At 42.4% G+C, this 27,728-nt stretch overlaps 2 protein-coding genes across 3 annotated transcripts; both read right to left on the bottom strand.

The window, feature by feature from the left end:
- Window positions 1–2,388: 2,388 nt before the first annotated feature.
- Window positions 2,389–27,485, bottom strand: LOC131971211 (rho-related GTP-binding protein RhoA-C-like). 2 transcript variants are annotated; one of them, XM_059332533.1, is made up of 5 exons: window positions 27,413–27,485; window positions 9,435–9,590; window positions 7,614–7,734; window positions 7,395–7,525; window positions 2,389–4,638 (listed from the first exon to the last, which is right to left on the bottom strand). In XM_059332533.1, the coding sequence occupies exons 2-5, from the start codon at window positions 9,588–9,590 to the stop codon at window positions 4,471–4,473; spliced, it is 576 nt and encodes a 191-aa protein (XP_059188516.1). In that variant the 5' UTR covers window positions 27,413–27,485; the 3' UTR covers window positions 2,389–4,470. The 2 variants fall into 2 exon arrangements, with proteins under 2 accessions (XP_059188516.1, XP_059188517.1); XM_059332534.1 differs by lacking the exon at window positions 27,413–27,485 and adding an exon at window positions 13,188–13,324.
- On the bottom strand, window positions 17,444–27,486 carry LOC131971214 (rho-related GTP-binding protein RhoA-C-like). The gene is made up of 5 exons (XM_059332536.1): window positions 27,413–27,486; window positions 23,642–23,797; window positions 21,553–21,673; window positions 21,334–21,464; window positions 17,444–17,611 (listed from the first exon to the last, which is right to left on the bottom strand). The coding sequence occupies exons 2-5, from the start codon at window positions 23,795–23,797 to the stop codon at window positions 17,444–17,446; spliced, it is 576 nt and encodes a 191-aa protein (XP_059188519.1). The 5' UTR covers window positions 27,413–27,486.
- Window positions 27,487–27,728: the final 242 nt, after the last annotated feature.

Consider the following 27,728-nt stretch of genomic DNA (forward strand, 5'->3'; position numbering starts at 1 on the left):
ATAAGGCAGAAAAAGGATTAATAACTACTTAATAACGCCTCATTAAGAGACAATATGTGACTGATTTACATGCTAAAAAGCAGCTAATTAATGCTGAAAGTGTGACCATATTTTCCATATATTTCCCATTTAGTTTTCATCTTTTCCTCTTTCTGGCCCAGTGGCCTTCTATAGAGTTATCTGCCTCTGATATGAGCGATCCTGTGCTGACCTCTGACCTCTGACCTCTGACCTCTGACCTCATGTTGTCCTGTTCCCTCTTGGCTGCAGCTCCGTTACCTCGACCTGCACCTACTAGGGATGCACTTATCCTCTCTTCCTCTTTACTACTAGGTGCAGAACACAAACATTTTAAGGGAATTTGTTGATCAGTTTAACTGATAATTTGAATAATGCTCTCTCTCTCTCTCTCTCTCTCTCTCTCTCTCTCTCTCTCTCTCTCTCTCTCTCTCTCTCTCTTTCTCTCCCTCTTTATTTTTTTTGCTTTTAGTGATAAAGTGTGTGCTGTCTGCTGCAGGCAACGCCACATGTAGTTTTATATATTTTTCTAGCTTATGTAAGTCTTGCATTCCAACCTCTTTGTGTATCTCGTTTAGTGACATAGCCCATTTTATTTTTATCACTTGCTATTACAGCCACCTCTGGAATAAAAAGGGTGAAAAAAGGTGAACGAAAATAGAATATTTGCATTCACTTACACTATTTTATATAGCATGGAGTTTATCAACTACAGGGAGATTATATAAATGATGTGCTTTGGAGAAAGAAAGAAAATGAGAAGTCTTTGCTTTTTTGTTACATATCTCACATGCAATCAGTTGCTGCAATGTAGAAGTGACAGATTTGTATATTGGTTGATCCAAAGAGATGATGAACACAACAACAGAACTATTGACTTATTGTACAGTACCGTGTATCTTTGACTTGTCATGTGTTATGTTGAAATGATTAAAAGACGAACCAGCGGTTTCATACCCTCGCTGCATTCTACTTTATTATTTTCAGCACTTTCTTTTCAACTTTGTTTGTAAAATATTCAAATCCACGACAAAAGAACAGCATCAAAGTAACAATTCGGTATTATTATTATTATTATTATTATTATTAGGGCAACGGGGCAATCGTACTACTGTTATACTGTGGATTTTTTCTTCTTCCTCTTCTGGACGCAATTTCGTCCCACTACTAGTCACCAAATTATATATCAAAACATGCAGTTTGATCGGGATCGTGTGCTATTACTTTTCTCTACAGAATACAAAATTTTGCATTGAAGTGAATGGGACAGCCGGGAAAAAAAAAGAGCAAAAAAGAACAATAATTGGAGATTTTTAAACGTCTACTTCTCCGGCATAATTTCACCTAGAGACTCCATTTAAACTTTAAACAGTAGACACAAGTCTTGTGTATCGGTGTAGTAATCCACGTTTCGATAGGTCATATAGTTTTTTATCAATCCCTGTTCAATGACCATGATCATTTTTGGAGAAATTCTGAGATTATAATGGGTGTGTATTGCACGGAATGTTCGTGTCACAGTGTGTGACATCATCACCAGAGTGTAGAGGGAGAGGTAAAACTGTCAAAAAATAAATTTTAAAACTGCGCTCCAGGCCGCAAATTCCACTCTACAGAAATAATTTATACATAGAAACGTAGGAAAATTAGTCTTCTCCCTCACAATCCTCTGGTAAAGCTGTCAGAGTTATAGTTTGGGCGTAGGACGCACAGATGATCCACCAACACCACCAACAGCCTCATTGGCTCCCATATTAAAAACGCAGGGAGATTTCTGAAAAAGGGAGATGGAAAAGTTTTTTTAGATCGCTCTAACAAAGCTATTTTTTAATTTTTCTTCAAAAAAAAATTATGTAGACGTTCAGGAAGAACTCAGGACGCTCAAAGTGAAGTCGGATCAATGATAGGTATTATGGTTTTGCCAAAAATGCTTTCTGTTCGAGGCCAGAAATTCCAGTCTGTCCACCTCTGCTGTCACTGTGCCAGAAGATTCCACAGCTGTTAATTCTGTTGATTGCTCTGCTCTGATTGGTCGACCCAAACGCTTTGATGCTTTGATGTGATTACAGTTACAGATACACACACACACACACACACACACACACACACACACACACACACTTTGAGGTTAAAGGTCATAGGTTGCTGTATAAATAAATACTTGTAAAGGAATGCTTGTTGTAGGTGTGCTCCTTGTATATAATATAGTATCATAACATTACTAGTATTAATTGTTCTCTGAAGAATCTCATCATAGTGTACACACACCGGCAGTAGCCCCCGTGGCCCTTTCACAATTTCCCCAGAGTAAATTTTCTAGTTATTATTATTACTACTGGTGCATTTATGTAAAAGGAGGATTTTACTTTAGTAGTTGGGTGAAGTGGAGCTCATTTTGAACTATTAAGTAAGTATTATTTTCTCCAATAATTGAGTGATTGTATTTAAAAATGATGAAAATAGAAAGAAAAGCTGTCACAGTAACCCAGAGACACCTTCAGTATTAGTCCAAACTTAACATCATCACTAATACAGAACAATCATTAACATTAAAAGGAAAAGCAGCACATTTTTACATTCATAAAGCTTGATCCATTCAATGTTTTTACATGAAAAATGACTAAAACGAAACTAAACAAAATAGTCAATAGTTAATTTGCTGTCAATCAGTTGTTTTTATTATTAGGTCATTTATTTAATCATATTTTACAAGCTCTTCATATTATTTGTTTGCAAAAACAATTTAGTGAAGTAAAAGTCCATCAAGTATACACTGTAAATAATCGTTGTGAAATCTCCAGTTATTTACTATTATTCACAGTTCATCACTGTGTTTGATTTTTACAGTGTAGTGCTGTATAATTTACAATAAAAATCACAGTAGTTAAATCTTTACTGTAGAAAAAACACAGTAGACAGTATGAAAAGTAAAGTAGACGACTGTATTTTTCCATTTTTATCATAATTTTGATCAGAATTAGTCAGATACAGATGCTGTTTAAATAATTAACTTAATTAAATTAACATTATTTTCTTTAGCGTATAGAGTAATTACTTGCAATTACTAGGTATTTATATAAGAGTAATGATAAAATTATTATCAAATTAACAGCATTGTTTACTGTGTCGTATTGCCATACACAGTACCATTAAAAATCTAAATGTTTAACTGTTTTTATTCTTACAGTAAACAAATCAGTACTGTAAATAAAACAAAACAAAAAAATCAGTGTTTGAGTATTTCCGACAGCATGACAAGTAAAAGTATTCATGATGCAGAATGGACCCACTTAGATTGTTTTATATATTCTAAATATATCAATAGATTATTTGCATTGATGCATTAATGTAAGTGCTTTAATTAAAGGAACACTCCACCGTTTTTTCATATTAAAACATGTTATTCGGGTAAGTAAGACGAGTTGAAACAGACCTCTTGCGTCTCAATGCGTGCACTCAATCGCCCTGGCGCGCGGAGCTACTTGGCTAGCACTTAGCTTAGCCCAGTTCATTCATTAGGATCCAAACAGATGGACAGTTAGAAGCGACCAAACTCCTCCACGTTTTCCCTATTTAAATACAGCTACACCAGTAGTTAAACGACCAAGTATGGCCACACAAAATAAAACGTGGCGCTTTTCGAAGCGGATAAAAAGGAGAACTATAATGTATGGTGGAATAGCACTTGGGAGCACTTCGACTCGGCGCAGTAATATCATCACTTCCGCTCCCTCTCACTTCCGTCAGGAGTGATGATATTACTGCGCCGAGTCGAAGTGCTCCCAAGTGCTATTCCGCCATACATTATAGTTCTCCTTTTTATCCGCTTCGAAAAGCACCACGTTTTATTTTGTGTTGCCATACTTGGTCGTTTAACTACTCGTGTAGCTGTATTTAAATAGGGAAAACGTGGAGGAGTTTGGTGGCTTCTAACTGTCCATCTGTTTGGATCCTAATGAATGAACTGGGCTAAGCTAAGTGCTAGCCAAGTAGCTCCGCGCGCCAGGGCGATTGAGTGCACGCATTGAGACGCAAGAGGTCTGTATCAACTCGTCTTACTTACCCGAATAACATGTTTTAATATGAAAAAACGGTGGACTTTTCCTTTAAAACAAGATAAATGATCTAACACTTCTAAATATAAAGTTTTTTTTATCTTGGTAAGAACCAAATAATCATCAGGTCACTCTGCTCGGGTTTAATTTATCTGGTTTTAAGAGTTAATTTATTATTTTAAGTGTTCAACATGCTTATTTCTAGATTTAATAATCTTAATTTAAGAAATCTTGTCAAGGTAAATTATCTGTCCATGCAGCAAGATTTTTTAATTGCATTTGAACTTTTCTGGCTGGTCCCTCTAACACCCATTCAGTGGTGCTGAACTGTTTGTTGGTTTGTTGGTTTGTTTCTCCTCCTCCTCCTCCTCCTCCTCTGACCTCTGACCTCTGACCCCTATAGCAGGAGGCAGACGCTCCCTCCCTTCTTTTCCTGCAGCGCCGCCCTGGCGGCCATCTCTAACACCTCCTTCACTCCGTCCATCGTCTTGGCTGAACACTCCACGTACCCGAAGGCGTTTATCCGGTTGGCCATGTCCCTCGCCTCGTCAGACTTCACTGGTTCCTGTTTAGATAAACCAAAAATATCAAGGAAACAGGACATCATGTTAATAAGAAATAAAATAATATATTTTTATTTTTTAAACTTAAAAGACATTGTCAATTAAAGGTCAAAATGTGTGGATTTATTTTATGATCTCTGTGCTAACAACTTTACCTCTTTTGAGCAAGAACACAGATGTTCTATCTATAGAAACTATTTCTACAGGTATCTTCAGCTCTGTGTTGTAAAACTGTTTTTTATTGTACACACTGGACTGAAAAAGAACATAGAGCTGTTCATAAGTGTATCTGGTACCAGAGCACTCTAGGCCAAAGATCAATGATCGATTTCATTATCGTATCATCATATCTGATCATGTTCTGGACACTCGGGTGAAGAGAGGAGCAGAGCTGTCAACTGATCACCACCTGGTGGTGAGGTGGATCAGGTGGTGGGGGAGGCTGCTGGACAGACCTGGCAACCCAAACGTGTAGTGAGGGTGAACTGGGAACGTCTAGCGGAGGCCCCTGTCTGCAGGGTCTTCAACTCACACCTCCGGAAGAATTTCTCCAGCATCCCGGGTGAGGCTGGGGGCATGGAGTCAGAATGGGCCATGTTCAAAGCCTCAATTGTTGATGCGGCTGGTAGGAGCTGTGGCCTGAAGGCCGTCGGTGTCGTGGCAGCAACCCAAGAACCTGCTGGTGGACACCAGCGGTGAGGGAGGCCGTCAGGCTGAAGAAGGAGGCCTTTCGGTCTTGGCTGGCTGAGGGGTCTCTGGAATCAGCAGACAGGTACCGTTCGGCCAGAAGGGCTGCAGCAGTCGCTGAAGCAAAAACTCGGTATGGGAGGAATTCGGGAGGCCATGGAGGAGGACTTTCAGTCGGCCTCAAAGAGATTCTGGAAAACCGTCAGGCGACTCAGGAAGGGAAAGCAGGGCTTGGCCCAAGCTGTGTTCAGAGGGGGAGGAGACCTGCTGACCCGACCTGGGGATGTCCTCAGACGGTGGAAAGAACACTTTGAGGAACTCCTTAATCCAGCCAACACGTCCTCTGTGGAGGAGGCAGAGTCTGAAGACTCAGGGGAAGACTCATCAGAATCCCTGGCAGAAGTCACCGAGGTAATTAAAAAGCTGCCCGGCGGCAAGGCGCCAGGGTTGGATGAGGTTCTCCCTGAGATGCTGAAGGCTCTGGACACTGTTGGGCTATCATAGCTGGCACGCCTCTTCAGTGTCGCGTGGAGGTCTGGAACAGTGCCAGTGGAGTGGCAGTCCGGGGTGGTGGTCCCCATTTTAAAAAGGTCCAGAGGGTGTGTTCCAGTTACCGTGGAATCACACTGCTCAGCCTCCCCGGGAAAGTCTACTCCAGGGTGCTGGAAAGGAGGCTCCGGCCGATTGTGGAACCTCAGATTTATGGAAGAATTATCCTATCTTTATTCAAGAGCGTAGATTTTCAGTTTGAGAGCATGATTTGTCTTTCTGGTGTCAGATTTGTTCTCCTCATGCTCACATTTTGCGCTCGCACTCAGATTTCTGCTGCTTTCTTTCAAAATGTGTGCGTGCACATAAAAATCACATGCTTGTGCTCACATTTCTTCTTCTTGGACACAAACATTTTGCTTGCACTCAAATATGTCCTGTGCGCGCTCAAATCTAAAGTCTACGCACTCAGATCCAAAGTCTACGTGCTCGGATCTCAACGCTGCGCTCTTAAAACTTTTGTGCTCGCACTCAGAACACGCACGTCCTCTCAGGTTGAGGTGTCTGCTCAGACTGAACGATGTCCCGCCCTGCGCTTAAAATAGTGTGTTTCACCAACCAATAGGGAGACAGCTAGAGTGTGGCCCCGTCTTGGGTGCGTTCCCTCGCCTTTTTGAGCGCTCCGTAGGGGTATATGGTCTGTTTGTAAAACTGCTTCTTTCTTAAAATACACCAATTTACCTTATTAGCCAGCTATTTGAATCGTCACCTATTAACACGCAGCATATTTATGTAGAATTAATCTTAAGTAGTCCTAAAAAGAGTTATCGTAGTTTAGTTATCGTAGATAAGATAATTCTTCCATACAGATTCAGGAGGAACAATGCGGCTTCCGTCCTGGCCGTGGGACAACGGACCAGCTCTTTACCCTCCCAGACTTCTGGAGGGGGCATGGGAGTTTGCCCATCCAGTCTACATGTGTTTTGTGGACTTGGAGAAGGCTTATGACCGTGTCCCTCGGGGAGTCTTGTGGGGGGTACTGAGGGAATATGGGGTACCGGGCTGGTTGCTACGAGCTATCCGGTCCCTATATAACCAAAGTGAGAGCTGTGTCCGCATACTCGGCACAACGTCAAACACGTTCCCAGTGGGTGTTGGCCTCCGCCAGGGTTGCCCCTTGTCTCCGATTTTGTTCATAGTCTTCATGGACAGGATCTCAAGGAGCAGCCGGGGGAGGAAGGGATCCGGTTTGATGACCTTAGAATTGCATCCATCTATATGTATATATATATATATATATATATATATATATATACAGCGAGGGAAATAATTATTTGATCCCTTGCCAATTTTTAGATTTTTGCTAAATTTTACCACTGACAAATAAATGAATGTTAAATTTTAATGGTAGGTTTATTAACAGTGACAGACAGAATATAAAAATAATATTCAGATCACAATATATAAAAGTTATACATTTATATCTATTTGACTGAGTGAAAAAGGTAAAAAAAATGTTTTAAAAAAATCTGGGAGTAGTTCCTCCTCCTTTGGTAGATTAGCAAACAAAGACCTCACTGACCTGCTTCATCTTGGCCAACTCTCGGCGAGTGTCCTCATCATTTTGCAGGTCTTTCTTTGTTCCCACTAGAATAATGGGCACGTTGGGACAGAATTGCTTGATCTCAGGAGCCCACTTCTCTGGAATATTCTCTGCATCAGGCACAAGGTGAACATGTTGAACAAGGAGCACATGCAATGAAAATGTTTGTGAAAAACAACAACAAAAAGAAAATCTCACCCAAACTTTCTGGGCTGTCGATGGAGAAACACATGAGGATGACATCTGTGTCTGGGTAGTTCAGAGACCTCAGTATGGGATAATCAGCGTGACCCGCTGTGTCATAAAAAGCTAACTCCACCTAGAACAGGACAGGAGAACAGGACTACATCACCACCAAGGATGTCACTGAGACATACATCAGAATATCTTTACTGTGTCCTGCGCTCAGAGGCGGCACACTTTCTGAATCCTCAGGCCTTCTGGTCACTAAACTTAGGGTGAAGCTTGGGTTCTTTTTCAGAAATAGAACCTGCTTCTCCCTCAGAGTCAGAAAGAAATAAGTGACAGCGACCTTCTTGCCTATAATTGATTATGGAAACATGCTTTATTTGAGTGCTTCATCCAAATGTCTCAAGTCCTTGGACACTGTCTTTCACTCAGCACTGAGATTTGTTACTGGCTACAGTCGTCTCACCCACTATTGTGAATTGTATTTGAAATCGGACTTGCCTTCTTTGAGTGCACACAGATATACACATTGGCTGACTCTAGTTTAAAGGCTCTCTGAGGCTTGATTCCTCCCTATTTGTGCTCCTTATTGCAGAGAAAAAACAGTTACTATACCTTACGTTCCTGGACTACTCTTTTATGTGTTCCTCGTGTAAGGACTGAATATGGAAAAAGAGCTTTTAGCTTTGCTGCCCCATGGACATGGAATACCTTACAGACTGAACTGAAACTGTCTGAAGTTCCTCCGTTCCATCCTGAGGAAGAGACAGCATGAGACCATCGACCAGTGCTTGTGTTTTTAAACTTTAAATTGTTGTTTGTTTGTTTGTACGGTATAGCGCCACAAGGGGGTGGCACCTCTTTCCTGTTTGGGTGTGTATACAGAGCCGCCTTGGTCATTCACCATGCCTCTTGCTCTGCGGACTTTCCTCAGAGAGAACTCTCAGTATATATTAACGAGTTGGTGTTGGTTGTGCTGTCTACCTACTGCTATCCCTGTATGGTTAGTGAACGTAGCGCCGTGGAGACCTGGCTTTGTATGGTCAATGTTTAGACTCTGTAGAATGAAGCCGCCGTGTGGAAATCCCCGCTTCTGTGTCTGTCATCTCTCCAAGCTAACCTGCTATCCGGAGCCTCTGCTAATGCTAACTGCTAGCCTCTCCGCCTGCACCAGCTCACGTTACAAGTTCCCGCCCTTTTTTATTGTAAAACACTTATGCACTTTGAAAACTGTATGTTTTAATGTCTACTGTCACCTCCCTGTGATAGTTTTTATGATGTGTGCTGCTGACCTCTTGGCCAGGTCAACCTTGTGAAAGAGATCCTGATCTCAGTGGGTTTTCATCTGGTTAAATAAAGGTTATAAAAATCCTCAAACTAGTTTTAAAGGTTTTGACATCTTGAAGTATGTGAAGTCAGCACAGTTAGCATGCCGGTTAATTCACGATCAGTGGCAGACACTTTATGTACAATTAGCATGCCGGTTTGTTTACAATAAGCGGCGGAAGCTGTGCACAGTTAGTGACGGCGGCCGCGGTTGTGGTGCAGTTATTATCAGATATTTTTGTTATCATTATATTTGTCCAAACAAATGCACCTTAAGTTGTACCAGACATTAAAATGAACAAGGAATTGAGGAAAACAATAGTCTAATATTTTTTTCCATGACTGTATATTCAATACATCGAAACCTGTCTTATCTTGCTTGTTTTGAAATGATAAAAGATGGTCAGATAACCCTGGTCTAACCCCGGTCATTGGTGTGAAAGAGGTAGAAGGTTCAGGGGCCTCCAACTACACACTCACAAAAAAACATACAAAACAGCTTACCTGTTTACCATCCACCTCAATATCTACCACATAGTTTCCAAACACTGTGGGCACGAAAACCTCAGGGAACTGGTCTTTGCTGAACATGATGAGGAGGCAGGTCTTGCCACATACTGGATCACCAACTATCACTAGTTTCTTTCTGACTGCAGCCATCTGAAAGAATAATAACAGAATAAATACATTTGTAAGCAAACAAGACAAGCAATGTTGACAGACATGTTCAGTCAGCTCAGATTTAATGACACAGTAATGACTTACTCCTGAACAGAGTCAAGCTATTTGTTAGCGTAGCTCCCCAGTGTTCAAGCATATTATGGACAGAAAGAACAGTTTTTCATGGGAAACTCCATCTCCTGTTGTGATGATTGTAAAAAGAACTGTGGAAATACACTGTTCATGTGACAAAAGTGAAAAATGTTGGCATTATTTTCCTATGCTTTGCTGGGTTTTTTTGAGATCTCTGTGAGGGCCCTGCCTCAATCTCAGAGTAAAGCTGAAGCTGACTACAAATCATTACTGTGACATCAGTAAACATCAGCAGCACATGATGGACTTAAAAAAACACCTACAACCATTGTTTTCCATGTAAATCTGCTCTTGATATGTGTCATTATTGGTTAAAGTGCATAAACATCCATTCTCGTCTGCTTATCCGCTTTTCCGGCAGAGAACCATGGCCTCTGACTTGGAGGTGCTGACTCTCATCCCAACCGCTTCGCCCCAGTGAGTGCTGGAGGTCCCGGTCTGATGAAGCCAAAAGAACCATATCGTCTGCAAAAAGCAGAGATGCAATTCTAAGGTCACCAAACCGAATCCCTTCCTCCCCCGGCTGCACCTTGAGATCCATGAAGACCACCAACAGAATCTGAGACAAGGGGCAACCCTGGCGGAGGCCAACACCCACTGGGAACGTGTTTGACGTTGTGCCGAGTATGTGGACACAGCTCTCACTTTGGTTATATAGGGACCGGATAGCTCGTAGCAACGAGCCCGGTGCCCCATATTCCCTCAGTACCCCCCACAAGACTCCCCGAGGGACACGGTCGTAGGCCTTCTCCAAGTCCACAAAACACATGTAGACTGGATGAGCAAACTCCCATGACCCCTCCAGAAGTCTGGGAGGGTAAAGAGCTGGTCCGTTGTTCCACGGCCAGGACGGAAGCTGCATTGTTCCTCCTGAATCTGAGGTTCCAGGAGCCTCCTTTCCAGCACCCTGGAGTAGACTTTCCCGGGAGGCTGAGCAGTGTGATTCCACGGTAATTGGAACACACCCTCCGGACCTTTTTAAAAATGGGAACCACCACCCCGGTCTGCCACTCCACTGGCACTGTCCCAGTCCAGCCTCTCTCCAGGAGTTTGGTCCAGAGCCAGGCTATGTGTGGAGGTGAGCCCAACTATTTCTAGCTGGTAACGCTCCACCTCCTGCACAAGCTCAGGCTCATTCCCCGCCAGCGAGGTGACGTTCCACGTCTCCAGAGCTGCTGAAGCCGGGGGTCAGGGGTCAGCACGCCCAGGTACCCTCCTTCACCTGCCGCCCGACTCACACTGCACCCGACCCTTCAGCCTAACTCTGCGGGGGGTGGGCCAACAGGTCGGCGGGTCCACGTGGTTTCTTCGGGCCCCGTGGATGAAGGCCCGGCCACCAGACGCTCACCTGCGTGCTCCCCAACCGGGTCTGGCTCCAGGAGGGGGCCCCGGTTTACCCGTGCTGGGCGAGGTACTCGGTTGTGTGTTTTCCCGCTTCATAAGGGTCTTTGAATGGCTCTTAGTCTGGCCCCTCCACTGGGACCACTTTGCCTTGGGAGACCCTACCAGGAGCTACTGCTCCCGACAACACAGCTCCCAGGATCACTGGAGCACACAAACCCTCCACCACGTTAAGGTGGCGATTCTTGGAGGATTAAAGTGCATAAACACTTTAGGATAAGCCACTACCCTATTCTCACTTGTCAACGGCTTAAACAACAGTTTTATTACATTCAATCCATAATACTGCAAACCTCCATGTTTAATGTATACAGTCATGGAACAAATTATTAGACCACCTTTTTCTGCAATTTCTTGTTCATTTTAATGTCTGGTAAAACTAAAGGTACATTTGATTGCACAAATATGATAACAACAAAAATATCTGATAAGAGTTTAATTTAAGAGCTGCTAACTAGACATTTAACATGGTTTTCTTGATGATAACCAAAATCATTTTCAAGAAAACCTATTAAATGTCTAGATATAATAATCTGATATTTGTCAAAACATTTCACACTGGTCAACCGACCAGCATTGATTTTCTTCTCTTTTTTCATTCTTGCAAAAAACAACACTCTAAAAATGTGAATATCGTGAAAAAGGTAAATATTTTTGATCAATTATTTCAGAAAGTGAAACTCATACATTATATAGATTCATTACACACAGAGTGAAATATTTCAAGCCTGTTTTTGTTGTAATTTTGATGATTCTGGCTTAGAGAGAATGAAAACCCAAAACTCAGTGTGTCAGAAAATTAGAATATTGCATAAGATCAATAAAAAAAATGATATTTTAAACACAAATGTCAGGCTTCTGAAAAGTCTGTTCATTTCTATCCATCAATACTTGGTTGGGCTCCTTTTGAATCATGAATTAGTGCATTAATACTTGGTGGCATGGAGGAGATCAGCCTACAGCACCATGTTGCTTTTATAGCAGCCTTCAGCTCATCTGGTGTCTCTCTCCTTCCTCTTGACAACAGCCCATAGACTCCTATGGGGAGTTTGCTGGCCAGTCCAGCCCAGTATCACCATGGTCACTGAAGCAGCTTTTGGTACCTTTGCCAGTGTGGGGAGGTGCCAAGAAGCATGAATAATCTAGAATCTAGAATGCTGCTAGATGGCTGCTATGTTGCCTGTGGACTTGATAAACCCAGTGGAGCAACAGCAGCAGAGGACATGAACCAAACCACCACTGACCCAGGAACAGCACATTACACTCACCAGCTAGATTCTACTTTTATACTGAGAGGGGTCTCTGCTGGTGTTGGTCCACTGTGTATCTATATAAATTATGAGTTTCACTTTCCTAAATGATTGACAAAAAATATTGAACTTTTTCATGATATTCTATTTTTTTTAGATTTACCTGTGTCAAAAAAAGGACCCAAAAAGAAACAAAAAAAATTACCTTAAAAGACACAAAATGACCAAAAAGAGACATAAATTTACCAAAAGAGACAAAAAAAAAAACACAACTGTGGACAAAATTGAACTTTTTCACAATATTCTAATTTTCTGAGACACTGAGTTTTGGGTTTTCATTATTTCTAAGCCAGAATCTTCAAAATTACAAGAAAAACAGGCTTGAAATATTTCACATGTGTAATTAATCTATATAATGTATGTGTTTCACTTTCATTTTCATTAAATTCTAATTATTTGAGATGTACCTGTAAATGAACTATCTACCTGCTTCAGAGACACAACATTACATTACACACCTTCATACTGTCGGTAAAAGCTATTTTAACCAACAATAACAATAATCATTATACAGCATTAATTCAGCTTGTTACATTACAACATAACTTCACTTCCTCTCTGCTAAAGTCCCCTTTAACTGTAGTCAGTTTAACTTTACATTACAGATAACTATTCAACTCTAATGTCACCTTAATATTCAATTATATTCTTATGCAGCCTGTTGTCATGGAATCAGTGAAATATTAGTTTAACTTCTATCTAGCTCTATTTTAAGTCATTTTAGTGATTTTACCGTTAGATTAGAGATCCTTTCCTTCCTTTAGTTCTCCTGTCGGAACCGACACGTCCACGAATATTAGTCCCGCCCACATCACAGACTTTCAGCCAATGGCACACGGTCAAATCATGAGTGAGTGGTAACTAAGCCAACCACTGTAGCTCATCATGTAAATAGAGAAATCGATGATAGTGAAAGTGAAAGTTATGAGTGACTTGACTTGTGATGTAGCCTGGCTAACACCAGACCAAATCTCATTGGAGATCTGGTCTGGACACCTTCAATGCTTTTCTCCGTAGAGGAGGCGTGGTTTACGATCCTCCGGAGCCGTTTATTGGACGCTTAGAATGTCTATCAAAGCGTCTGTAGGTAGCTCTTAGCCAATCAGATCAGTTATACCAGATGACGTAGTAGAGCAACAGAGATGGATGTTTGTTGTGTGTGTCTGTGAGAGAGTGTTATAGATAGATAGATAGATAGATAGATAGATAGATAGATAGATAGATAGATAGATGGATAGATAGATAGATAGATAGATAGATAGATAGATAGATAGATGGATAGATGGATAGATGGATAGATAGATAGATAGATAGATAGACTTTATTTATCCCAAGCTGGGAAATTACAGTGTAGCAGCAGCATTACACACAGAGACAATAACAACACAATTAAATAAAAAGAACAACCTAGGCATACTTCAAGCAATAAAATATAAAAATACAATAAAAATACAATAAAATATAAAGTGTCTAAAGAAGGAGTAGAATAGAATTCCAGTGCAGAATAAATATGAATATACAGTATAAAAATGTTGGTGCTATGAAACAAATAAGGTGCAATGAACAGTGTGCATAAAAACACATAAAGTGCATAGACAGTATGTAATGAACCAGGTTATTATTTGTTATTGTACAGTGTGATGGCATGTGGCAGGAAAGATTTTTTATATCTGTCCCTATGACAGCGGAGCTGGAGCAGCCTGTAGAGAAGCTGCTCCGCTGGCTTTCTACTGTGTGATGGAGAAGCAAAGCTGCTGCTTTGCTTCTCCAGTTCTCGCTTTCTGCAAGATTATTTATTTTCACGCGTTATTCCCCCTCATGTCATTCAGCCACACATCCACTGATTTTATGGGCAACAAACAAGCTGCTGGGGGTCTCTGGCGGCTCCGCTTCGGAGCGATTCGGAGCAAGATCACCGGCGGTGACCGGCGGTCTCGCCGACTCGGCGCAACGAGCCGCAGAGACCGCCGGTAGCGGCGCTAATAGCCCCGCTACCGGTGATCTGGCTACCAGCCAGGGGACAGCGGAGCCGCCGAGAGACCTTTCGCTCTAAACTATTTAAAACACCGTCTGCAGCTAAAGAGAGTTTCGCATCTGCAGCAGCCATGTTGGATCCGGAAAACTACAAGCTTCCAAGTGCCGAGTAGTACGCGTCATCGTCTCACCGTCCCTCCCCGCTCTGTGATTGGATCCTAAAACAGGGCTAGGAATGCTTCCTGGTTGCCAGACTGCCTGGAGGTTCGAAATTAAATTCGAGCGCGCAAGGCAGTCTGGGTATACCCAGGCTACTTGTGATTGGTATTTGAACACATATATCACATATAAATAAAAAAATGTCTGTAGATTTTAGGGTGAAAAACTGTTAAACCATGACAGTAAAAGACGTAAAATGATAAATGAGTTAATTCAGTTTCAGTTACAATGAAACACTGTAATTGTCTATGTCAGCCGAAAGAGGATTTTTTACAGCATAATAGTCAATTCAAGTCCATTTTTTATTTATATAACCCAAAAGGGCTTTTACAGGGCTTTACATATACAAGCCATCACTGTAATTTTTGCATTTATTTTTTATAAAAACACTTTTCCTCACTGTTAAATGTACTAAACACTATATCTCTAACATAAATATACTGTAAGGGTTTTTTGGGTTTTTTTTACAGTGTACTTAATCTGCTAGGTCTATAGTGGCAAGGCACACCGGAAGTTAAATGTTTAGACTTCCTGTCAATATTCCAAAATAAATGTATAAGAAAAAAGAAATTAGTTTTAGTTTAATACCCAAAAAAACACTTTAAATGGAAGTTGTGGGTCTGTGTATCTTTTGGTCATTGGATTTGTCATTCACAAAATTATATTTAAAAAACAAAATACAGTGGTTATTTGATTTTAGATTCAAAATAAAACACTAAAATTAAAAATACTATACAGCTTTTTACTTCATCAGGGTCAGAAAGGGATCAATGGATAGATAAAATGTATTTCATTTTCATTTTCTAGTTATAACAACAAGAATTTAAATCGAAAAAATGCCCATTATTTCATATTCTGCGACCGGAAGTTGTCATTTACAAAATAAAAGCGCAAATGGTTTATTCCCCTTTTCAAATCTTCGTCACATAGATAAAATATGCATATTTGTTTTGTCGTTGTCTTAGTGAAAAAGCACGTCAAATAGATGCAAAAATGACCAAAAAAGACACAAAAATGACCAAAAAAAAGACACAAAATGACCAAAAAGAGACATAAATTTACCAAAAGAGACAGAAAAATACCAACTGTGGACTCCAAAATTCAACTTTTTCACAATATTCTATTTTTTTCCCAGAGGAAATTTTCTAGTTATTATTACTTCTGGTGCATTAATGTAAAAGGAGGATTTTACTTCTGTAGTTTGGTGAAGTGGAGCTCATGTTGAACTATTAATAAGTATTATTTTCAACAGTTTCTTTTCTATTTTGTTTGTAATATTAAAATCCACCACAAAAGAACAGTATCAAAGTAATAATTCAGTGTTATTATTATTATTACATGACCATAAAGTAATACTTAAAGTATTAAAGTAAAGTACTCAAATCAGAAACATGTCAATGTTTAACTGCTTTATATATTATACTGATGGATTATTATTATTAATATTATTATTATTATTACTACTACTACTGGTGCATTTATGTAAAAGGAGGATTTTACTTTAGTAGTTGGGTGAAGTGGAGCTCATTTTGAACTATTAATAAGAATTATTTTCTCCAATAATTGAGTGATTGTTTTTAAAAATGATGAAAATAGAAAGAAAAGCTGTCACAGTAACCCAGAGACACCTTCAGTATTAGTCCAAACTTAACATCATCACTAATACAGAACAATCATTAACATTAAAAGGAAAAATAAAAATCACAGTAGTTAAATCTTTACTGTAGAAAAAACACAGTAGACAGTATGAAAAGTAAAGTAGACGACTGTATTTTTACATTTTTATCATAATTTTGATCAGAATTAGTCCGATACAAATGCTGTTTAAATAATTAACTTAATTAAATTAATATTATTTTCTTTAGCGTATAGCGTAATTACTTGCAATTACTAGTTCTTTATATAAGAGTAATGATTAAATTATTATCAAATTAACAGCATTGTTTACTGTGTCGTATTGCCGTACACAGTACCATTAAAAATCACAAAGTTTAACTGTTTTTATTCTTACAGTAAACAAATCAGTACTGTAAATAAAACAAAACAAAAAAATCAGTGTTTGAGTATTTCAGACAGCATGACAAGTAAAAGTACTCGTGATGCAGAATGGACCCACTTAGATTGTTTTATATATTCTAAATATATCATTTTATGATTATTTGCATTGATGCATTAATGTAAGTGCTTTAATGTTGGACGCTCTTAAAACCAGATAAATGATCTAACACTTCTAAATATAAAGTTATTTTTATCTTGGTAAGAACCAAATAATCATCAGGTCACTCTGCTCGGGTTTAATTTATCTGGTTTTAAGAGTTCATTTATTATTTTAAGTGTTCAACATGCTTATTTCTAGATTTAATAATCTTAATTTAATAAATCTTGTTAAGGTAAATTATCTGTCCATGCAGCAAGATCATTTCCCTCAGATTTACTGTTTGATCTGGTTTTTAAACACCTTTTTTGCAGTGCAAAGACAGGGCACATTTTAACTTCTTAATATACTGTTATGTGGTTTAATTAAAACATGTCTAATCACTTAACATTCACAATACTTAAGTAAAGTACAAGTACCTCAAAATTGTTCTGAAGTACAGCACTTGAGTAAATATACTTAGTTACTTTCCACCACTGCATAAATGTATAAACTCCCTTTTTTAATTGCACTTTAACTTTTCTGGCTCGTCCCTCCAAAACCTATTCAGTGGTGCTGGGTTTGTTGGTTCGTTGGTTTGTTTCTCCTCCTCCTCCTCCTCCTCCTCCTCCTCCTCCTCCTCCTCCTCTGACCTCTGACCCCTATAGCAGGAGGCAGACGCTCCCTCCCTTCTTGTGCTGCAGCGCCGCCCTGGCGGCCATCTCAAACACCTCCTTCACTCCGTCCTTCGTCTTGGCTGAACACTCCACGTACCCGAAGGCGTTCATCCGGTTGGCCATGTCCTTCGCCTCGTCAGACTTCACTGGTTCCTGTTTAGATAAACCAAAAATATCAAGGAAACAGGACATCATGTTAATAAGAAATAAAATAATATATTTTTATTTTTTTAAACATAAAAGACATTGTCCATTAAAGGTCAAAATGTGGGATTACTTCATTTTATGATCTCTATGCTAACAACTTTACCTCTTTTGAGCAAGAACACAGATGTTCTATCTATAGAAACTATTTCTACAGGTATCTTCAGCTCTGTGTTGTAAAACAGGTTTTTATTGTACACACTGGACTGACTGAAACGTACACAGCACATTAAAGAAAAGGTGATGGAACACTGTGGTAAACCTGCTCCTGTCCCAACTTCTATATGTATATTGACACTACACTATTTACACTTCTCCTCCAAGAATCACAACCTTATCGTGGTGGAGGGGTTCGGTGGCCAGGCCTCCGTCCATGCAGCCCGGCTGGGATCAGCCTGAAAAAGCCACATGGATCCACTGACCTGTGGGCCCACCCCCCACAGAGTAGGGCATAGGGGTCGGGTGCAGTTTGAGTCGGGCAGCAGGTGAAGGAGGGTACCTGGGCGTGCTGACCCCTGACCCCTGACCCCCGGCTCCAGCAGCTCTGGGGACGTGGAACGTCACCTCGCTGGCGGGAAGGAGCCCGAGCTTGTGCAGGAGGTGGAGGTGACCAACTTGGTCACCTCCACACATAGCCTGGCTCTGGACCAAACTCCTGGAGAGAGGCTGGACTCTCTCCTGTTGTTGCCCAGGGTGAGAGGCTGGACTCTCTCCTGTTGTTACCCAGGGTGAGACTCTCTCCTGTTGTTGCCCGGGGTGAGAGGCTGGACTCTCTCCTGTTGTTACCCAGGGTGAGACTCTCTCCTGTTGTTACCCAGGGTGAGAGGCTTGAATCTCTCCTGTTGTTACCCAGGGTGAGAGGCTTGACTCTCTCCTGTTGTTACCCAGGGTGAGAGGCTGGACTCTCTCCTGTTGTTGCCCAGTGTGAGAGGCTGGACTCTCTCCTGTTGTTACCCAGGGTGAGAGGCTTGAATCTCTCCTGTTGTTACCCAGGGTGAGAGGCTTGAATCTCTCCTGTTGTTACCCAGGGTGAGAGGCTTGACTCTCTCCTGTTGTTGCCCAGGGTGAGAGGCTGGACTCTCTCCTGTTGTTGCCCAGTGTCAGAGGCTGGACTCTCTCCTGTTGTTGCCCAGGGTGAGAGGATGGACTCTCTCCTGTTGTTGCCCATGGTGAGAGGCTGGACTCTCTCCTGTTGTTGCCCAGGGTGACAGGCTGTGGGTGGGTGTGGGGATACTCACAAGCCCACGGCTGAGTGCCGCTGTGTTGGAGTTCTCCCTGAGGAACCAGAGGAACCAGAGGAGGAGAAGGTCTCTGACTGTTGTCTGTTCTTATGCACCAACAGCAGTTCGGAGTACCCGGCCTTCTTGGAGTCTCTGGGTGGTGTCCTGCAGGGGAACCACCTGGGGACTCTATAGTTCTTCTGGGAGACTTCAACGATCACGTGGGTAACGATGATGGTACCTGGAGGAGGTGATTGGGAGGAACGGCCCGATCTGAACCAGAGTGGTGTTTTGTTATTGGACTTCTGTTCTAGTCACGGTTTGTCCATAACAAACACCATATTAGAACAAAGAGTTGTTCATAAGTGTACCTGGTACCAGAGCACTCTATGCCAAAGATCAACGATCGATTTCATTATCGTATCATCAGATCTATGGCCGCATGTTCTCGACACTCGGGTGAAGAGAGGAGAAGAGCTGTCAGCTGATCACCACCTGGTGGTGAGGTGGATCAGGTGGTGGGGGAGGCTGCTGGACAGTCCTGGCAACCCAAACGTGTAGTGAGGGTGAACTGGGAACGTCTAGCGGAGGTCCCTGTCTGCAGGGTCTTCAACTCACACCTCCGAAATAATTTCTCCAGCATCCTGGGTGAGGCTGGGGAGATGAGTCAGAATGGGCCATGTTAAACATGTTCAAAGCCTCAATTGTTGACGCGGCTGGTAGGAGCTGTGGACTGAAGGCCGTCGGCGGCAACCCAAGAACCTGCTGGTGGACACCAGTGGTGAGGGAGGCCGTCAGGCTGAAGAAGGAGGCCTTTCGGACTTGGCTGGCTGAGGGGTCTCTGGAAGCAGCAGATAGGTACCGTTCGGCCAGAAGGGCTGAAGCTGCGGCAGTCGCTGAAGCAAAAACTCGGGTATGGGAGGAATTCCGGGAGGCCATGGAGGAGGACTTTCAGTCGGCCTCAAAGAGGTTCTGGGAAACCGTCAGGCGACTCAGGAAGGGAAAGCAGGGCTTGGCCCAAGCTGTGTTCAGCGGGGGAGGAGACCTGCTGACCTGACCTGGGGATGTCCTCAGACGGTGGAAAGGTACCAATTGCCCAGCGGCAAGGTACCAGGGTTGGATGAGATTCGCCCTGAGATGCTGAAGACTCTGGACTCTGTTGGGCTGTCATGGCTGACACGCCTCTTGAGTGTTGCGTGGAGGTCTGGGACAGTGCCAGTGGAGTGGCAGACCGGGGTGGTGGTTCCCATTTTAAAAAGGGACCGGAGGGTGTGTTCCAGTTACCGTGGAATCACACTGCTCAACCTCCCCGGGAAAGTCTACTCCAGGGTGCTGAAAGGAGGCTCCGGCTGATTGTCGAACCTCAGATTCAGGAGGAACAATGCAGCTTCCGTCCTGGCCGTGGAACAACGGACCAGCTCTTTACCCTCCCAGACTTCTGGAGGGGTCATGGGAGTTTGCTCATCCAGTCTACATGTGTTTTGTGGACTTGGAGAAGGCTTGCGACCATGTCCCTCGGGAGTCTTGTGGGGGGTACTGCGGGAGTATGGGTTACCGGGCTGGTTGCTACGAGCTATCCGGTCCCTATATAACCAAAGTGAGAGCTGTGTCCGCATACTCGGCACAACGTCAAACACGTTCCCGGTGGGTGTTGGCCTCCGCCAGCGTTGCCCCTTGTCTCCGATTCTGTTCGTGGTTTTCATGGACAAGATCTCAAGGCGCAGCCAGGGGGAGGATGGGATCCGGTTTGGTGACCTTAGAATTACATCTCTGCTTTTTGCAGACAATGTTTTTCTTTTGGCTTCATTAGACCGGGACCTTCAGCATTCATTGGGGTGGTTTGCAGCCGGGTGTGGAGTGGTTGCAGCACTTCCAAGTCTTCCAAGGCCATGGTTCTCTGGGTGAGAACGGTGGACTGCCCCCTCTGGGTGGAGAGAGGTACTGCCCCCTCTGGGTGGAGAGAGCTACTGCCTCAAGAGAAGGAGTTCCAGTATCTGGGGGTCTTGTTCAGCAGTGAGGGTAGAACGGAGCGTGAGATGGACGGCGGTTTGGTGCAGCGTCAGCAGTGATGTGGGCGTTGTACCGGACCGTCGTGGTGAAGAAGGAGCTGAGCCTGAAGGCAAAGCTCTCGATTTACCGCTCCATCTACGTTCCAACCCTCACCTATGGTCATGAGCATTGGGTAGTGACCAAAAGAACGAGATCACGGATACAAGTGGCTGAAATGAGTTTCCTCCGTAGGGTGGCTGGGCTCAGCCTCAGAGATAGGGGGAGGAGCTCAGACATCCGGAGGATGGTAGGTTTATTAACAGTGACAGACAGAATATAAAAAAATATCTAGATCACGATTTATAAAAGTTATACATTTATATCTATTTGACTGAGTGAAAAAAAAAATCTGGGAGTAGTTCCTCCTCCTTAGTAGGATTAGCAAACAAAGACCTCACTGACCTGCTTCATCTTGGCCAACTTTCGGCGAGTGTGCTCATCATTTCGCAGGTCTTTCTTTGTTCCCACTAGAATAATGGGCACGTTGGGACAGAAGTGCTTGACCTCAGGAATCCACTTCTCTGGAATATTCTCTGCATCAGGCACAAGGTGAATATGTTGAACAAGGAGTATGTGCAATGAAAATGTTTGTGAAAAACAACAACAAAAAGAAAATCTCACCCAAACTATCTGGTCTGTCGATGGAGAAACACATGAGGATGACATCTGTGTCTCGGTAGTACAAAGGCCTCAGTCTGACATAATCCTCCAAATCCGATGTGTCCCAAAGAGCTAACTCCACCTAGAACAGGACAGGAGAACAGGACTACATCACCACCAAGGACGTCACTGTGGACATCAGAATATCTTTACTGTGTCCTGGGCTCAGAGGCTGCACACTTTCTGAATCCTCAGGCCTTCTGGTCACTAAACTTAGGGTGAAGCTTGGGTTCTTTTTCAGAAATAGAACCTGCTTCTCCCTCAGAGTCAGAAAGAAATAAGTGACAGCGACCTTCTTGCCTATATTTGATTATGGAAACATGCTTTATTTGAGTGCTTCATCCAAATGTCTCAAGTCCTTGGACACTGTCTTTCACTCAGCACTGAGATTTGTTACTGGCTACAGTCGTCTCACCCACTATTGTGAATTGTATTTGAAATCGGACTTGCCTTCTTTGAGTGCACCCAGATACACACATTGGCTGACTCTTTTTACATTACATTACATGTCATTTATCTGACGCTTTTGTCCAAAGCGACTTTCAATAAGTGCATTCAACCTGATGGTACTAGACTTAGACCACAGGAATAAGTAAGTACATAACTTTAAGAGCTAACTGTCATCACTACAGGAGTGCTATATGTTAAAGAAGAGAAGAAGAGAAAAGAAGAGGAGCATTTTTTTTCATTTATTTTGTAATATATATGTTAGGTGACCATGATGCTAATTTATAAGACTCTCTTAGGCTTGATTCCTCCCTATTTGTGCTCCTTATTGCAGAGAAAAAACAGTTACTATGCCTTACGTTCCTGCGCTACTCTTTTATGTGTTCCTCGTGTAAGGACTGAATATGGAAAAAGATCTTTAGCTTTGCTGCCCCCTGGACATGGAATACCTTACAGACTGAACTGAAACTGTCTGAAGTTCTTCCGTTCCATCCTGAGGAAGAGACAGCATGAGAACATCGACCAGTGCTTGTGTTTTTAAACTTTAAATTGTTGTTTGTTACAGTTTGTAACAGTCAGTCTAGAAGTGCTATTACTGTAGTACGGTATAGCGCCACAAGGGGGTGGCACCTCTTTCCTGTTTGGGTGTGTATACAGAGCCTCCTTGGTCATTCACCATGCCTCTTGCTCTGCGGACTTTCCTCAGAAGAGAACTCTCAGTATATATTAACGAGTTGGTGTTGGTTGTGCTGTCTACCTACTGCTATCCCTGTATGGTTAGTGAACGTAGCGCTGTGGAGACCTGGCTTTGTATGGTCAATGTTTAGACTCTGTAGAATGAAGCCGCCGTGTGGAAATCCCCGCTTCTGTGTCTGTCATCTCTCCAAGCTAACCTGCTATCCGGAGCCTCTGCTAATGCTAACTGCTAGCCTCTCCGCCTGCACCAGCTCACGTTACAAGTTCCCGCCCTTTTTTATTGTAAAACACTTATGCACTTTGAAAACTGTATGTTTTAATGTCTACTGTCACCTCCCTGTAATAGTTTTTATGATGTGTGCTGCTGACCTCTTGGCCAGGTCAGCCTTGTGAAAGAGATCCTGATCTCAATGGGTTTTCATCTGGTTAAATAAAGGTTATAACAATCCTCAAACTAGTTTTAAAGGTTTTGACATCTTGAAGTATGTGAAGTCAGCACAGTTAGCATGCCGGTTAATTCACGATCAGTGGCAGACACTTTATGTACAATTAGCATGCCGGTTTGTTTACAATAAGCGGCGGACGCTGTGCACAGTTAGTGACGGCGGCCGCAGTTGTGGTGCAGTTATTATCAGATATTTTTGTTATCATTATATTTGTCCAAACAAATGCACCCTAAGTTGTACCAGGCATTAAAATGAACAAGGAATTGAGGAAAACAATAGTCTAATATTTTTTTCCATGACTGTATATTCAATACATCGAAACCTGTCTTATCTTGCTTGTTTTGAAATGATAAAAGATGGTCAGATAACCCTGGTCTAACCCCGGTCATTGGTGTGAAAGAGGTAGAAGGTTCAGGGGCCTCCAACTACACACTCACAAAAAAACATACAAAACAGCTTACCTGTTTACCATCCACCTCAATATCTGCCACATAATTTTCAAACACTTTGGGCACGAAAACCTCAGAGAACCAGTCTTTGCTGAACACGATGAGGAGGCAGGTCTTGCCACATACTGGATCACCAACTATCAGTAGTTTCTTTGTGACTGCAGCCATCTGAAAGAATAATAACAGAATAAATAAATTTATAAGCAAACAAGACAAGCGATGTTGACAGACATGTTCAGTCAGCTCAGATTTAATGACACAGTAATGACTTACTCCTGAACAGAGTCAAGCTATTTGTTAGCGTAGCTCCCCAGTGTTCAAGCATATTATGGACAGAATGAACAGTTTGTCATGGGAAACTCCATCTCCTGTTGTGATGATTGTAAAAAGAACTGTGGAAATACACTGTTCATGTGACAAAAGTGAAAAATGTTGGCATTATTTTCCTATGCTTTGCTGGTGATTAACACTGAGCCAGGTTAAACTTTTTTTTTTTTTTTGAGATCTCTGTGAGGGCCCTGCCTCAATCTCAGAGTAAAGCTGAAGCCGACTACAAATCATTACTGTGACATCAGTAAACATCAGCAGCACATGATGGACTTAAGAAACACCTACAACCATTGTTTTCCATGTAAATCTGCTCTTGATATGTGTCATTGTTGGTTAAAGTGCATAAACATCCATTCTCGTCTGCTTATCCGCTTTTCCGGCAGAGAACCATGGCCTCTGACTTAGAGGTGCTGACTCTCATCCCAACCGCTTCGCCCCAGTGAGTGCTGGAGGTCCCGGTCTGATGAAGCCAAAAGAACCATATCGTCTGCAAAAAGCAGAGATGCAATTCTAAGGTCACCAAACCGGATCCCTTCCTCCCCCGGCTGCACCTTGAGATCCATGAAGACCACGAACAGAATCAGAGACAAGGGGCAACCCTGGCGGAGGCCAACACCCACTGGGAACGTGTTTGACGTTGTGCCGAGTATGCGGACACAGCTCTCACTTTGGTTGTATAGGGACCGGATAGCTCGTAGCAACGAGCCCTGTGCCCCATATTCCCTCAGTACCCCCCACAAGACTCCCCGAGGGACACGGTAATAGGCCTTCTCCAAGTCCACAAAACACATGTAGACTGGATGGGCAAACTCCCATGACCCCTCCAGAAGTCTGGGAGGGTAAAGAGCTGGTCCATTGTTCCACGGCCAGGACGGAAGCTGCATTGTTCCTCCTGAATCTGAGGTTCCAGGAGCCTCCTTTCCAGCACCCTGGAGTAGACTTTCCCGGGAGGCTGAGCAGTGTGATTCCACGGTAATTGGAACACACCCTCCGGACCTTTTTAAAAATGGGAACCACCACCCCGGTCTGCCACTCCACTGGCACTGTCCCAGTCCAGCCTCTCTCCAGGAGTTTGGTCCAGAGCCAGGCTATGTGTCGAGGTGAGCCCAACTATTTCTAGCTGGTAACGCTCCACCTCCTGCACAAGCTCAGGCTCATTCCCCGCCAGCGAGGTGACGTTCCACGTCTCCAGAGCTGCTGAAGCCGGGGGTCAGGGGTCAGCACGCCCAGGTACCCTCCTTCACCTGCCGCCCGACTCACACTGCTCCTGACCCTTCAGCCTAACTCTGCGGGGGGTGGGCCAACAGGTCGGCGGGTCCACGTGGTTTCTTCGGGCCCCGTGGACGAAGGCCCGGCCACCAGACGCTCACCTGCGTGCTCCCCAACCGGGTCTGGCTCCAGGAGGGGGCCCCGGTTTACCCGTGCTGGGCGAGGTACTCGGTTGTGTGTTTTCCCGCTTCATAAGGGTCTTTGAATGGCTCTTAGTCTGGCCCCTCCACTGGGACCACTTTGCCTTGGGAGACCCTACCAGGAGCTACTGCTCCCGACAACACAGCTCCCAGGATCACTGGAGCACACAAACCCCTCCACCACGTTAAGGTGGCGATTCTTGGAGGATTAAAGTGCATAAACACTTTAGGATAAGCCACCACCCTATTCTCGCTTGTCAACGGCTTAAACAACAGTTTTATTACATTCAATCCATAATACTGCAAACCTCCATGTTTAATGTATACAGTCATGGAACAAATTATTAGACCACCTTTTTCTGCAATTTCTTGTTCATTTTAATGTCTGGTAAAACTAAAGGTACATTTGATTGCACAAATATGATAACAACAAAAATATCTGATAAGAGTTTAATTTAAGAGCTGCTAACTAGACATTTAACATGGTTTTCTTGATGATAACCAAAATCATTTTCAAGAAAACCTATTAAATGTCTAGATATAATAATCTGATATTTGTCAAAACATTTCACACTGGTCCACCGACCAGCATTGATTTTCTTTTTTTTCATTCTCGCAAAAAACAACACTCACAATACAATATCGTGAAAAAGGTAAATATTTTTGATCAGTTATTTCAGAAAGTGAAACTCATACATTATATAGATTCATTACACATAGAGTGAAATATTTCAAGCCTGTTTTTGTTGTAATTTTGATGATTCTGGCTTAGAGAGAATGAAAACCCAAAACTCAGTGTGTCAGAAAATTAGAATATTGCATAAGATCAATAAAAAAAATGATATTTTAAACACAAATGTCAGGCTTCTGAAAAGTCTGTTCATTTCTGTCCATCAATACTTGGTTGGGCTCCTTTTGAATCATGAATTAGTGCATTAATACTTGGTGGCATGGAGGAGATCAGCCTACAGCACCATGTTGCTTTTATAGCAGCCTTCAGCTCATCTGGTGTCTCTCTCCTTCCTCTTGACAACAGCCCATAGACTCCTATGGGGAGTTTGCTGGCCAGTCCAGCCCAGTATCACCATGGTCACTGAAGCAGCTTTTGGTACCTTTGCCAGTGTGGGGAGGTGCCAAGAAGCATGAATAATCTAGAATCTAGAATGCTGCTAGATGGCTGCTATGTTGCCTGTGGACTTGATAAACCCAGTGGAGCAACAGCAGCAGAGGACATGAACCAAACCACCACTGACCCAGGAACAGCACATTACACTCACCAGCTAGATTCTACTTTTATACTGAGAGGGGTCTCTGCTGGTGTTGGTCCACTGTGTATCTATATAAATTATGAGTTTCACTTTCCTAAATGATTGACAAAAAATATTGAACTTTTTCATGATATTCTAATTTTTTTAGATTTACCTGTGTCAAAAACACACACACACAAAATGACCAAAAATAAATACAAAAAGGACCCAAAAAGACACCCAAAAAATGACCAAAAAAGAAACAAAATGACCAAAAAGAGACATAAATTTACCAAAAGAGACACAAAATACCAACTGTGGACTCCAAAATTGAACTTTTTCACAATATTCTAATTTTCTGAGACACTGAGTTTTGGGTTTTCATTATTTCTAAGCCAGAATCATCAAAATTACAAGATAAAAAAAAGTTTCACTTTCATTTTCATTAAATTCTAATTATTTGAGATGTACCTGTAAATGAACTATCTACCTGCTTCAGAGACACAACATTACATTACACACCTTCATACTGTCGGTAAAAGCTATTTTAACCAACAATAACAATAATCATTATACAGCATTAATTAAGCTTGTTACATTACAACATAACTTCACTTCCTGTCTGCTAAAGTCCCCTTTAACTGTAGTCAGTTTAACTTTACATTACAGATAACTATTCAACTCCAATGTCACCTTAATATTCAATTATATTCTTATGCAGCCTGTTGTCATGGAATCAGTGAAATATTAGTTTAACTTCTATCTAGCTCTATTTTAAGTCATTTTAGTGATTTTACCGTTAGATTAGAGATCCTTTCCTTCCTTTAGTTCACCTGTCGGAACCGACACGTCCACGAATATTAGTCCCGCCCACATCACAGACTTTCAGCCAATGGCACACGGTCAAATATGAGTGAGTGGTAACTAAGCCAACCACTGTAGCTCATCATGTAAATAGAGAAATCGATGATAGTGAAAGTGAAAGTTATGAGTGACTTGACTTGTGATGTAGCCTGGCTAACACCAGACCAAATCTCATTGGAGATCTGGTCTGGACACCTTCAATGGATTTCTCCGTAGAGGAGGCGTGGTTTACGATCCTCCGGAGCCGTT

The sequence above is a fragment of the Centropristis striata genome, chromosome 5 (assembly GCF_030273125.1).
Source record: "Centropristis striata isolate RG_2023a ecotype Rhode Island chromosome 5, C.striata_1.0, whole genome shotgun sequence".
NCBI classification, from domain to species: domain Eukaryota; kingdom Metazoa; phylum Chordata; class Actinopteri; order Perciformes; family Serranidae; genus Centropristis; species Centropristis striata.